This window comes from Ranitomeya imitator, chromosome 4, assembly GCF_032444005.1.
Source record: "Ranitomeya imitator isolate aRanImi1 chromosome 4, aRanImi1.pri, whole genome shotgun sequence".
Lineage (NCBI taxonomy): Eukaryota > Metazoa > Chordata > Amphibia > Anura > Dendrobatidae > Ranitomeya > Ranitomeya imitator.
In genome coordinates, this window is record NC_091285.1 from 652,607,098 (window position 1) to 652,621,840 (window position 14,743).

Sequence of the window (14,743 nt, forward strand, 5' to 3'; positions counted from 1 at the left end):
AAAGGGAATCTGTCATACGTGACTGAAATGTCGGAGATGGACTCATGGGTCAGGCAGCAATTACTCTGCTGTCAGTTCCTCTTTCAAAGCTGTGGACAGATGGCAGTGTTATGTAGGAAAAGTATGGCAGCATCATTACTTTACTGTATGGAAGGATTATATAGTGTAATTCATGTATAAACATTTTTGGTAAAATATTTCTGGAGGTTGTCACTCCTGGAGACGTTCAAATGTTTGTTGTAGTGGGGGACATGTTTCCACAAGTGTCTTTCTTCCTTTTGGCAGTGGTCTCATCCACACCCGAAACCGCAGATTCTTGATTGAGCCGCTCAATCAGACAGACGAAGGAGATCACGCCATATTTGAGACCGAAGAAGACACTCCACTAACCTGCGGGGTGGTAAATAATACTTGGACGGAAGGAAGAAACTACAAATCCTCACGATCCAGCAATTCTGAGGTAAGATAGTGGGATCTTGGCAGTACGTCCATGTACTTTATATATCTATTGGCCAAAACATCTTTGGGCTGATCTTTCAGCCAGCAGCTATCTCGCCCGACTCTCCCAAACACAGCAGCACTCAGTCTGCCGAACGCTCCTGTCTTCTCTGAGAGAGCCGCTGTCCGTCTCTTGTGGTGGCTTACGTCTTAGAAAGCAAAATGGCAGTACAAAATCGGACATGTGTATCCTTATCTTCCTCAATGAAAAGTCAGATACCCCATTGGCTGAAGCTGTCGATAGCGGCAGGTTACGCTGATATTAGTGTATTGTATGTGGGGAATTTAACTTTCAAAGGATTCAGTGAGACATTTTAAAGTTTTTGCTGCGAAATGTGAAAGTTCTATAGCATTGCCTTTGACTCTTGTCAGTATGAGTGCGATTGGAGGAGTACACCCACACCGAATAGCATTTTTAACCCATCTGTTCGTATCGACTTCCCTGACAGAAATAAAAGACATCTGACCAATCTAAAAGCCGGTTCTTTCCATAGGAATAAAAAAAACATGTACTGCATGTCCATTCTTCTGAGCTAAATTGGCATCTTACTAGAGAGTCAGACAAAATGTGTCCCTTTTCCCTGGTGAATACAATAACTCAATAGAATACGTTTACTCTAGAGTATCCATGATGCTGCAGATGTCCCTCACCAGTCCTGTCCCATAAAGCAAGACTCCTCTCGTGCTGCACGTGTCTATCTGAGGCAGAGCTCAATTTTGCGCTGTCAATGCTTCTCATCAAAAAATCCTTTTAGTTTCTGGCACGTTCCCATTTGTTAATAATTACATATTTTTGCTTTACCTCTTTATTGCTCAAAGGGAACTTATCTGAGTATACAAAGCGGCGGCTGTAACTGTTCCCCGGCCCTGACTAACACTGGCTCTGTAATCGCGCCGGCTGTAAGTCAGGACCGGGGGCGCGGGTACCACCGGTGCTCTCTATACTCAGAGTAATGACTGAAACAGCGCAGCCCCATGACGGTAACCGGAACGCTGCCTGGGGTAATAAAGTTCATTTTCTCCCCGCAGCGTTCAGGTAAGTGCGGCACTGGGCAGGTTAGTAATGCTATTAACCTGCATATTAACCCCATATCTGCAGCTTAATAGCATTTTTTACTAGTAACAGGTTCACTTTTACGAATTTTATTTAATCTGATACCTTAGATTTCCACCCTATTGTGGATGCAGGAAGGAACTTCCCAGAATATTGGCAGTATACATATATATATATGCAGTGATCTCCTGCCATGTGGCAAATTGAAGGATTTAATTTTTTGTGATTTTCTTGATTATTATTAATAATAAAAAGAAGAAGAAATGAATTACACTAAATATATAATATAAGAGAAATCAAATAAGGACAAGCTCATGTTATGAATACTAACAATCTCTTTGTAGATTTCTGCTTGAACTATGTATGTCTTTTATATTTAACTTTCCGTTATATATTTTCCAGAAACAGAACTTTCTAAAATCTCCAAAATATGTTCAGCTGTACATCGTGACAGATAAAACCATGGTAAGTAGGATAAGCAGCACAGTGACTCAGTGGATAGCTTGCAGCGCTGGGGTCCTGGGTTCAAATCCCACCAAAGAGAACATCTGCAAGGAGTTTGTATGTTCCCCACATGTTTGCGTGGGTTTCCTCCGGGTACTCTAAAAGACATACAAATAGGGAATCTAGATTGTGAGCCCCAATGGGGACAGCGATAGACCGAGTTTTGGGTCTTTTCTCTCCTTTCCCGGTCTGGTCATGTCAGGGGTTAACTTTCACAGCCTCGTTCCCATGTTAGATCTGCTGTATATCTGTGCTGCTCCCTGTATTCAGTGCCAGTTATATTTCCTGCCTATGGCGTGTGTAGCCGATTTGTCCTGCTGCGTTTAGCCTTCTTTGCCCGTGTCTGTTCATTCCTCTCTTCCCACCCCGACTCTGTGTTCCTGTGTGTTTGGATTCCTCGGTACTCGACTCTGCTTTGGCTCTGACCTGATAATATCTGTAAAGCGCTGTGGAATTAATGGCACTAAATAAGTGAGTAAAATAAATAAATAAAATGGCATAGACCATCCCGGTACTGTGCATAGACTGAAGTTACAATAATGGGTTATTCCTATGATATCAAGTTATCAGATATCCACAAGATAGATGATAGTTTGCTGATCACTTGAGATCCCACCATGAGAATTCCATTGGAATGGAATGATGGCTCCACTTGTCCTCCACATCCTCCTTCGCTCCACTCATTGTCTGTAGGACTGCCTGAGCACTAACAATGAAGAACAATGAAGAAGTGGTCAAGAGCTTTGTTTCTTTTGGGTCCCTCATCGATCAGTGGTGGTATGACAGCAGAGATCAAGCATCGATTAGCACTGGGGCATGCAGCCAAGGTGAACATTGACCAAAAATGGAAGTTCAAGCGCATATCAGTCACCATCAAACAAGGACTGATCACCTGTCAATTGTGACATATGGCTGTGAGACGTTCATTAAAGCAGATGGAAGAAAAATTAATGCTGTGGCTATGAAAAAGACTTCTACATATGCTATGGAGAGCTAGGATCACCAACAAAGATGTTCTTGATCCTATAAGCGCAGAGATGTCCTTGGACGGTATGATCACCAGACAAAAATGGACCTATTTTGGATAAGTGATGAGAGCAAATTCACTAGAAAGGGAGATGCTACTCAGAATGGTCACTGGTAAAATGGAAAAGTGAGACCAAAGGTCCGTTGACTGGACACCATCTAGCATGATACAGGAATGAACATTAAGTAATTGAAAGAAGCCGTGGAAAACAAGGAAGCCTGGTGAGTACTTGCCTTCAGAGTATCCAGAAGGTTGGACATGACTGAATGGATAGTATCTTCATCAAGACTGAGGCTCCAGAGTCCCATTGACAAAAATTGGAGCAGCCATTCTTTTATTCCAACTGGACACTCCAAAGGGGTTGTCCAGGAAAAATAAAACTTTACCCATGGAACTGTAATATTTAAAAGATAACAAACTCAGCCATTCTCGCCTACTGGCACCCTCCTAGATCCAGCGAAGGTCGATCCGAAGTCTGCGCAGAGACAAAAGATGGTAAAGTCACCTTTCCACCAGTAATTCCACCACTGCAGCCTGTGTTTGGTGACTGGATATATTATGATGACGCGCTGCCCCAAGTCAACTGACTGCTGGAGCCAATCACAGGTCATAGAGGTCCAATGGAAAGGTGACACCACTTCCTGTCTCTGTGTAGACCATGGAGCTGCCTGCGTGGACCCACAAGGGTCCCGGTAAATGTGTATGACTGAGTTTATTTTTTACATCTCGTCCCTTGAGTAAAAAATTTTTTTGCCTGGACAATGCCTTAAAGACTCCCATTCTCAGGATCAGTGGGTCCGACAGTGAGCAGCAAACTACCATCTATTCTGTGATAGATGGATGGGACAACCCTTTATGCCAAAATGCTCCTCTAGAGCAGGTTCCTTGAGCATGTCCTACATTTCAGCATTGAAGTCTTGCTTAATATTACACATGTGAAGGATAAAATATATGTAGCAATGTTCTTGAAAATATCATAGTAATGCTGTTTTTTTCATTCATTTTAGTTCACGAAGTATAACCGCAGCATAGAAATAATTAAGCAGAGGATATTTGAAATGGTTAATTATGCCAACGTGGTGAGTAATGTAAAAACCTGCAGCTTATTTTAATCTGAAGTTTTATTTGCAAAATTTCAGAATGATTTTGACACATATCGCCACAAGGGGTTAGTTCCACAGGGCATTTCCAAATGGTGCAGTCACGCTCCTTATTGTACCCAGTTGTTTTTCAATCAGTATTGACATTACTTTGATAAATCATGTCTTTTTCAAGGTCTACAAACCCTTGACCATCTATTTGGCACTGATTGGCTTGGAAATCTGGGAGAACAAGGACCAGTTTGAGGTGTCTACCTCGGCCTCGATAAACCTTGATCTCTTCTCCAACTGGAGGAAAACCAACCTTCTGCCAAGACAAGCTCATGACAATGCCCAGTTCATAACGTAAGACTCTTCGTCTTCCGCGTCACGGTTTATATTCTCTTTAGCTGCTATTTTAACACCTCTACCATCAAACTTTTCAAACTCTGTCATTTCTTCTGTATTTTATGAGTAAGCAATAATTTTCAAGATCTGTAAAAAAACAAAATGTCACCAGTAATTGTTCTTTTCACAGGAACACTGATTTTGATGGCACTACAGTTGGACTGGCATTTGTTGGCACCATGTGCAGCCAGACCCACTCCACTGGAGTCATTCAGGTGAGTTGAATATTGTCGCTTTTCCTTAGTAGCTTTATCCCATCAATTTGACCTTTTCTCAGATTAGAGCCAGCTTCATAAATGAGACCAAAGATGGGAAATTCGGTCTTTGTCCTCTTTTTTTTTTTTTATATGTTGAAGTTACTGTTGTTTTACTTTTAAGAAGTTTCCTGTGGACGGCCATATTGTAGGCAAACACTTAATGTAATTCAGTATCCTCACCATACCAATCTTTGGCCACTCGCTTGCAAGCCATTCCTGCTCTCTGTTATATTGACTCCCAACGGTGGGATGTTGACATGTGTGACTACTAAAACATCTGGCTGCAGTGGGCCCAGTCATAAATGAAGACTAATCTTATAACCGTCTTGTTTACTGATGAGTGCTGTGTAACCATGAATGGTCCAGATGGATGGAGTAACGGATGGCCACAATGTCCCTAAGAAGGCTGCAACGTCAGCATGGAGGTGGTGGGGTCATATTTTTTGGCTGGAATCATGAGGAGGAAGCTGGTGGGCCCCTGAATGTGTGAACAACCTAAGTCATTGACTGCTATGAACATAAAAATTGAGAAACTCATGGTGTGGTCATCATCCTCCCCTGAAATCAACCCTATTGAGAACCTTTGGAGTATTCTCAAACAAAAGATCTATGATGGTGGGAGGAAGTTCACATCAAAACAGCAGCTCTGAGAGGCTATTCTGACTTCATGAAAAGAAATTCAAGAAGAAACTCTCCAAAAACTCACAAGTTCAATGGATGCAAGAATTGTGAAGGGGATATCAAAGAAGGGGTCCTATGTTAAAATGTAGCTGGACCTGTTAAGATATTTTTGACTGAAAAAGCTGTTGATTTTAGTAAAGGTGACCACTTAACAAATGCCCAGATTCAGTTCTTTACAACCTATAAATCAGTTCTGTCTGCAACATTTAGGCCACATTCACACGGTCAGTACTTGCTCAATATTATACATCAGAATTTGTAATTCAAAACCAGGAGTGGGTGAAAAATACGTAAATGGTAAGTGATTCTATTATACTTTTCCTCTGATTGTTCCACTCCTGATTCAGGCTTCCAAATGCTGATGTAGAGTACTGACCAAATATTCAACATGTGAACTTGACCTTAAAGTAGTGGAAAAAAAATACCACCAAAATCGCTCACTCTTCAATTATTTTAATGTGCTTCTTTCGACAGGATCACAGTAAGGTGGCCATTTCTGTGGGGGCCACAATTGCTCATGAGATGGGACACAACTTTGGAATGAGTCATGACACCAGCGCATGTTCCTGCTCTGAAGATTCCTGCATCATGGCACCAACTCTCAGGTGAAGAAGCTAGCTGGAACTTTAGAGTACAGAACAAGTGCAGACCACTTGAGCTAAGCTACAACTTGCGCTAATTTGAGGCAGAGAGCCAGCTAAATAGCCAGCTAATCACTTGAATTGGAGACACATGGAGGAAACCCTGCCACTCTCCGACCCTGGTGGACTTTTTATTTTTTCATTCCCGACCTAATTTATTTTTTGTCTTCCCTTACAGCTATAAAACTCCGTACCTATTTAGTTCCTGCAGCCTCACCAACTTTCAGGAGTTCATTTATGACAAGATGCCGCAGTGCTTGAAAGATAAACCATCAAATCTAAATGTTTTATCCCCTGCGGTGTGCGGAAATAAATTTATAGAGATGGGTGAAGAATGTGACTGTGGCACCGCGCAGGTAAGAACTGAGCATTCTTAAAATATATATATATATTATATAATTTATCATGGATTGTGGACAATTTACAAACTGTCCATCATTAATGGGCTGTACTTCTTTAGCAAATATATGGAAAACAGGATTTGTTTTTTTTTTTGTATTGCGCCGTGATACCCGACAACTACTCGCGTCATTGTCCTGGCTAATTTTCATTGGACCACCAATATTCCATCCATATTGAAAAAATTCACATATAGAAAACTGTTAGAACTGCAGGGAGACTGAGTAGTTTAAGAAGCACAGTTGTCACACTAAAAAAAGGCTAAATATGTAACGCTTCCAGTGTTATAAATGCGACTCAGTCAGGCACATAACAAACGAACTAGAAAGTAAAAGAGCACATAATAGTATGTAATTACCTCAGGAGTTGTTACTGGGGGCCCACTACACCGATCACACATTTCGCACTGAAATGCTCCATCCCGATAACAGCTCCTGAGGTACTTATAGAGTCTGACTGCAGTTCTTCCCGTTTTCTATATGTGCATTTATTCAATATGGATGGTATATTTATCCACTGTTAAGAATTTTCAATTGCTATATCTACATTGCTAACTTGCGTATATTGCCCTATATATAATTTTTGGTTACCCTAATTGTTTGGGACTATATATACTGTGTATATATATATATATATATATATGTATATATATATATATATATATATATATATTACACCCACTGCTCAAAAAAATAAGGGGAACACTTAAACCACAGGATATAACTCCAGGTAAATCAAACTTCTGTGAAATCAAACTGTCCACTTAGGAAGCAGCACTGATTGACAATCAATTTCACATGCTGTTGTACAAATGGAATAGACAACAGATGGAAATTATTGGCAATTATCAAGACACCCTCAATAAAGGAGTGGTTCTGCAGGTGGGGGCCACAGACCACATCTCAGTACCAATGCTTTCTGGCTGATGTTTTGGTCACTTTTGAATGTTGGTTGTGCTTTCACACTCGTGGTAGCATGAGACGGACTCTACAACCCACACAAGTGGCTCAGGTAGTGCAGCTCATCCAGGATGGCACATCAATGTGAGCTGTGGCAAGAAGGTTTGCTGTGTCTGTCAGCGTAGTGTCCAGAGGCTGGAGGTGCTACCAGGAGACAGGCCAGTACACCAGGAGATGTGGAGGGGGCCGTAGGAGGGCAACAACCCAGCAGCAGGACCACTACCTCCGCCTTTGTGCAAGGAGGACCAGGAGGAGCACTGCCAAAGCCCTGCCAAATGACCTCCAGCAGGCCACAAATGTGCATGTATCTGAACAAACGGTTAGAAACCGATTCCATGAGGATGGTCTGAGTGCCCGACGTCCACAGATGGGGGTTATGCTCACAGCCCAACACTGTGCAGGACACTTGGCATTTGCCACAGAACACCAGGATTGGCAAATTTGCCACCGGCACCCTGTGCTCTTCACAGATTAAAGCAGGTTCACACTGAGCACATGTTACAGATGTAACATAGTTTGGAGATGCCATGGAGAGTGATCTGCTGCCTGCAACATCCTTCCGCATGGCCGGTTTGGCAGTGGGTCAGTAGTGTGAGGTGGTATTTCTTTGGAGGGCCACACAGCCCTCCATGTGCTCGCCAGAGGTAGCCTGACTGCCATTAGGTACCGAGATGAGATCCTCAGACCCCTTGTGAGACCATATGCTGGTGCGGTTGGCCTTGGGTTCCTCCTAATGCAGGACAATGCCAGACCTCATGTGACTGGAGTGTGTCAGCAGTTCCTGCAAGATGAAGGCATTGAAGCTATGGACTGGCCCACCCGTTCCCCAGACCTGAATCCGATTGAGCACATCTGGGACATCATGTCTTGCTCCATCCACCAACGTCCACCAACGTCACGTTGCACCACAGACTGTCCAGGAGCTGGCAGATACTTTAGTCCAGGTCTGGGAGGACATCCCTCAGGAGACCATCTGCTGCCTCATCAGGAGCATGCCCAGGCGTTGTCCAGTAGGGTGGTCAGTGGTCATTCAGGCACGTGGAGGCCAACAGAATACTGAGCATCTTTTCCTTGTCATGAGGCATTTCCACTGAAGTTGGATCAGCCTGCAATTTGATTTTCCACTTTGATTTTGAGTAACATTCCAAATCCAGACCTCCATGGGATATTCATTTTGATTTTCATTGATAAACATAACGTTTTACTGTTCTGAACACATTCCACTATGCAATGAATAAAAATTTGCAACTGGTATATTTCATTCAGAGATATCTAGGATGTGGTATTTTAGTGTTCCCTTTATTTTTTTGAGCAGCGTATATATTTATCTACATAAGCGGGGGCTATATCAATGTTTTATATTAAGAGCACATATTAATGCTTATTCTTTATCCAGGTGTACCCACCTTCTGTCCGTACCGGTGGTGTTCTCATTTTATATATTTGATTTTATAATGTCTTGAATAAACTTTACATATTTTTAAATGTTTATCTTGGCCTTGTGTAAAGCCTTCCTTTCCTATTGCTTTATGGCCACACATAGAGAGGATAATTAGTTTGTTGTACTTTAAATAATAATTAATAGCTCTCTTTCAAGGTATCTTTACTATTTTGCAGGAATGCACCAATCCTTGTTGTGAGGCCACCACATGTAAATTCAAGGCTAAGGCCGAGTGTGCAGACGGTGAATGCTGTGATGATAAGTGTAAGGTGAGTGAAGCTTCGTATATTGGAAATACATCAGTTTCCTATTACACTCCATGACTATGTGGGGGAAATGGGGGTATTATTTGTATACCTATTGTATGTCTGATGAATGGGACAGGGGTACGAGCTATGTACAGTATAGAGGGCTTTACACTATGGAGCACTGCAAATCGGTCCTCCATGGTGGTACCTGTGCTCAATGGGATAAGAATTCCCATGATGGTGGTATGGTTGAGGCTTGACCTACATATACCATGGATGCATTAATTTGCATTTTTGCAAAATCGTGTATACATGTACTTTATTCACCACTGTGTTCCCGGGTTGACAGTTGTTTCTTGGCAGATTAAGAAAGCAGGTACTGTGTGTCGACCCGTCAAAGATGACTGTGACCTGGCTGATATGTGCGATGGAAAATCTGCACAATGTACCCAAGATCGCTTTATATACAATGGTCGCCCATGTAATGATGGCCAAGGAATCTGTTATAATGGACAGTGTCCAATGCTGGAAAGCCAGTGCACTCAGCTATGGGGAGCAAGTAAGTGAACCCTAAAGATCAGTACTGCATTTACATATCAAATGTTAAATAAACATATACCATACGGGACAACATAAATGAAGGGGACCAAACGCCATGTGGGCGTCTCAAAGGTACACCACACGGACACTCCCAAACATAATATAAAGCATAAGGCAAAAATTGGAGCAAAAAAAGTCCAAAAAGTAATCAAAATATCAATTTATTGAAAAGTAATAATATACAACATATAAACAGACTAGGATCAGGTAATAACAAAGGACAACCGTATCCTGACAAAAGATGTTAAGTATTTAACATGGATAAAGGTGCTCAAGTGCCACACAAAAGAGAGAGACCGAGAAGTCCAAAGTAAACTAGTAACCAGATGGCTAAATAAGTCTGTGCGCTATGCCATACTATAGGACTGGGTCTCAAACTAGATTCATTGCTTACCCATGCTATCGGTATGTCAGGATCAGTGTCCACGCCGCCACCGAAGCGTGTTTCGCCTCTTTCTCAAGGTGCGGTCAAATTTTACTTTGCTTTAGATATTACCCGTCATACAGTTCACACCTTGTCTAGGATTAGAGAATCATTGTTGCTTTCTTGCTTTCTGTCAAAAAGTGCCAATAAATCCTGACTTGGTACAATAAATCTAGACCTACCTAAGATTAGAGATGGGGGAACCCGTGATGTTCAGGTCCGGCAGGTTTGGCCGAACATTTAAAAAAAAGTTCAGTTCGGATACCAGAACGGTACCCGAACTCGAGCCAGGACCCCATTCAGATGAATGGGGGGGCCTGAACATCCATTGTTTTCCACGCTGTCATCTGCATGACAAAAAGGTTATAACCGGTCACAGGTGTCGGGCTGATGAAAGTACTACTCTCATCATCCTACACCTGCTCTCGCTGATAGCAGCGAGAGCAAGAGAAGCTGATGAGAGTATTCAGCAGCCGGCAACTATGCAATAAATAAATAATTAAAAAAAAAAATGACTTGGGTTCCCCTCTATTTTTCATAACCAGCACACGTAAAGCTCAAGGCTGCGGCCCCCAGCTGTTTGTCTGCTTTATATTGGCTGGTTATCAAATATAGAGAGGTTCCCACACCATATTTTTACATTATTTAAATAATTTAAAACAACGACGTGGTGTCCCCCCCATTTTTTACAAATTAAAAAGCAAAGTTATACTGACTTGCCCGATGAGAAGATATAATCCATCGATGCCCATGTCCCCTGTAAAAGACAAAAAATAATAATACTCAATATTCCTCCCCTGTCCGACGAGAAGATAATCCATATCTGTCCCACGACAATCAGGATGATTAATATCCTGTGGAGCTTTGTATGGCCTTTAACTTTCCCAAAGTAAACTGGACACTCTCCTCAAGGAGGAACTTTACCCCTAAAGCACATGTTGTATGACATCTTTATCTGGACTCTCTTTATTTCTAGGTGCAGTGGTTGGAGAAGAAAGTTGTTTCGATATAAATCGAAGGGGTGTCAACTACGGATACTGCAAGAAGGTGGACAACACCTTTGTTGCATGTGAGCGAAGGTGAGAACTAAGTCCCAGAAGCTTTCAACTCAAAGCCCTCAGTAGATAGTTGTAGACCCTCACTAATCGGAATCATGATAAGATATTATGGATTATCAGACAAGAGTGTAATATGTAAAAGTAAGAAATCGAGTGCTACACGGAAGGCAACCCGAAATAAAGTACTAATGTAGTATTTGTTTAATGCAGCGACATTAAGTGTGGAGTGCTCTACTGCTTTGGAGGTAATGACAATCCCAGCATTTATGCTAATGTCGCCAAGTTTACAAGATGTCGAGGGGTACTTTCTGACGCCGGGATGGTTCAAAATGGAACCAAATGTGATGAAGGAAAAGTAAGTGCAAGACATGAAATTGAAAGGAATGTAACAATGTTATTATTTTTCAGTTAAATTACTTTTTGTAGACTAGATCATTCATTTTTGTATTAAGGAGATTCCGCACATCACAATCCCTCTTAACCCTCCGTCACATACAATATTTGGACTAACGAGTTCACATACAATGTGCCTGTCAGGCGCCTTCTGGAAAAATACCTATAATATCTAATGTTTGCAATTTCAGTGCTCTAAAAGTGATCAGTGACCTTCATAGGGATGTAATAAAAGAGACTACACATAATCAGTTGCAAAAAAAAACCATTTACTTAACATAAAACTAATAACTATGAAATACAAACTTTTCAAAACTCCCGCCAAATAGTCCCCAGTTCGACTCTCTCAAAAAAATGTACAAAGAAAATTTTTGAACACAAACTTTATTTTAAGGTACCTTAAGTACTATTAAAAACTTATTCAATCAGAAGTAGATGCTGAGGTTTCCCCAGAAAAGTCACACTTGCAGAGCAAATAGCAAGAATTACACACCATTTTTGCATGTGTCAGGCAAATTGCTTTATGACATTTGAGACATTCATAATTTGAAAGCCTTCTGGTTCCGCTTTCCGTTTGGCAGGTGGTGCATCTCCTTCTTTTGTGAGGTGGTGCAGATGGTGACTTTTCACCATCATCTTCTGGGCGGAACCTTTTGAGCTGAACTTGAAGGCGAGAGGGGATACCGATTGTTTTCACGCTTCTCCTGCGTAGCTCTCCAAGTACTAGTTCATGGGCCAATTTTTTCAGATACAATCGTCTACGGAGTGATTCAAGCTTGTTTTCAAGATAAATTACTTGTGAATTTATACCACCCAAATTCAACATAGCAAAAAATATGACCATTGGCCAGCGTTTGATGTTTCTGCTGACGTTGAAAGTGGAGCACATCTGATCTGCTGTATCCACACCCCCTTTGGTGGCATTGTAAAATGTAATTATCTCCGGTTTTTTTTCTGCCCCAGTCCCAGGATCGATGGCAGCATCATCATGAAGTGTTGATAGAAGAAGTACGATTTTTTTGGCATGTGGTACATAGGAAACTAAAGCCTTTCCATTATGGAATGCAAACATACTGCTGTACTGTTGTCTCTCTTTCACACTTACAAACTGTGGCGGCAATTCCCTTTTGTTTTTTCTTACAGTTCCCACATATGACAGCTTCTGAATTTTCAGATAATCAATCAGATCACAACTTGTAAACCAATTGTCAGCTGTAATATTGCGACCCGATCCAAATAAGGGTTCAGCCAGTCTTTTTACAACATCAATGGGTTTGTTGCTCACACAGTAAGGACCTTCTGGTTGTTTTCCTGCATAAACTTCCAGGTTGTAAGTGTAGGTCTTACTGGCATCAACAAGGGCATAAATTTTTATTCCATATTTGTTTGGCTTTGATGGAATATATTGACGAAAGGCACATCTACCACGAAAACCAGGGAGCATTTCGTCAATAGTGAGATTCTCTCCAGGGTAATAACTTTGTTTACAGTTTACAACAAATCTTTGAAATATATCACGAATTGGAGCAAGTCGGTCATGTGTTTTGCGTTCGGTTCGGGTAGTTCTGTCGTCAAACCGAAGGCAACGAATTAGAATCTTGAATCTGTTTATGGACATAACAAGGCTAAATTTTTCAACTCCATCCCCATCTTTACCCCAAAGTTCCTCCAAACTTTGTCTATTTGCCCTATAAGCTCCTGCAAGGTACAGTAATCCAAAAAAAGCACGCAGTTCTATTTCATCTGTGGGCTTGATGGTTCTGTTGCAGATGTACTTGTCCTTTATAATGTCTATATATTGGTTGGTATATGTGACAATAGAGTCCAGAATGTCATCTGTAAATATACTGTTCCAGCATTCAACTGCAGTTTTTGCATTACGTGCAGTTCCTATTACTGCAGGAAGGTGAGTAATAATGTTTAAAGGTTCCCTACGTTTTTTCTGGAATGGCTTCTTGTTCCATTTAGTATTTTTATCTTTTCCAATATAATATGATCCAACTTCTTCATCCTCACCACTGTCACCATCTTGCTCTGTTTCAGAATCCAGGACACATTCTTCCACCTCATCATGAGAATCAATCTCACTTTCCTCTCCTAAATCCTCATTCAGTGTGAGGTCTCTATCATCAGCATGTTTGTTACTTCCTCAACATCAAGTTGTTTGGATAAATTGTACATTTTCCTCTCCATTTCAGCAGATAATCTGAAGCAAGAGAAGGAATATGTTAGGGAACTACTGTATATGCCTGAGCAGCACACTTTCTTTTATAAAATCTCCCTTATTTCTATGAAATATCCTCACATTTTGTGCTATACATTCATAAAACAAGCTAAATAAACTATTGTGATGAATAAAAACATAAAATACCAACCTTACTGAATGTGACGTATTCACATACAATGAGCCTGAGAGATCTGTGCAGCTATATCCTCTCCCCTGAAGCTCTGAAATCCAACTGTGATATCAGGTTTCACAGACCTTCAAGAGACAGGAGACTACCTGGAGGGAGGGGGTTTCCTCACAATCTGGTGAGGAAGGAGAAATGAAAGTAAAAGAGAAGTGCCTGTCAGATCAGTTGTATGTGACGGAGGGTTAAGTATACAAGACAATTCCAATAAGCATAATTGGTAGTGCAGAGACGTGCTGCAAAATAAAGTGATGGTATATATATAATGTCAGCATACACCATCCAAGCATGGACAATATGGATAACTGCCAAAAACCACATAAAGAGCAAACAAAGAACATGCAGTCACTGAATCCAATAAAACAGTATATCTTTATTACAAAACAATTATTAAAAATACATACATAAGGCCAGACAAATGGCGAAAAGTAGGGCCAGCAGATGACACCAAGAAATCTGCCTCAGGCAACAAAAAGAGCAGTCACCCAAGGTCTAGTGACCCCGGCAACACCCCAGAACCATACAACTGGCATAACCAAGCACATACCGCGTCACATGTCAATCAACCATTACAACTAAGGTATCGGCAGTGCTGCCACAAAGGGCTATATAGTAACCTCGATGGTATATAATGGTACAGTAAAATACATGTGGGCGCTAA

General features: G+C 41.3%; 1 protein-coding gene across 2 annotated transcripts in view; it reads left to right on the forward strand.

Annotated features, from left to right (window-relative positions):
• LOC138677134 (zinc metalloproteinase-disintegrin-like 4a) overlaps positions 1-14,743 on the forward strand; it is a 62,111-nt gene that overhangs the window by 34,117 nt on the left and 13,251 nt on the right. For both annotated transcript variants that reach the window (XR_011320861.1, XM_069767033.1), the window contains exons 6-16: positions 286-460; positions 1,955-2,017; positions 4,091-4,162; positions 4,359-4,528; positions 4,701-4,785; positions 5,983-6,113; positions 6,328-6,505; positions 9,125-9,217; positions 9,560-9,755; positions 11,197-11,299; positions 11,489-11,633. Coding sequence is in view for 1 of the 2 variants with exons in the window: in XM_069767033.1 (XP_069623134.1) it covers positions 286-460; positions 1,955-2,017; positions 4,091-4,162; positions 4,359-4,528; positions 4,701-4,785; positions 5,983-6,113; positions 6,328-6,505; positions 9,125-9,217; positions 9,560-9,755; positions 11,197-11,299; positions 11,489-11,633 (1,411 nt within the window). In the remaining variant the exon portion in view is untranslated. The remainder of the gene's footprint in view (positions 1-285; positions 461-1,954; positions 2,018-4,090; positions 4,163-4,358; positions 4,529-4,700; positions 4,786-5,982; positions 6,114-6,327; positions 6,506-9,124; positions 9,218-9,559; positions 9,756-11,196; positions 11,300-11,488; positions 11,634-14,743) is intronic.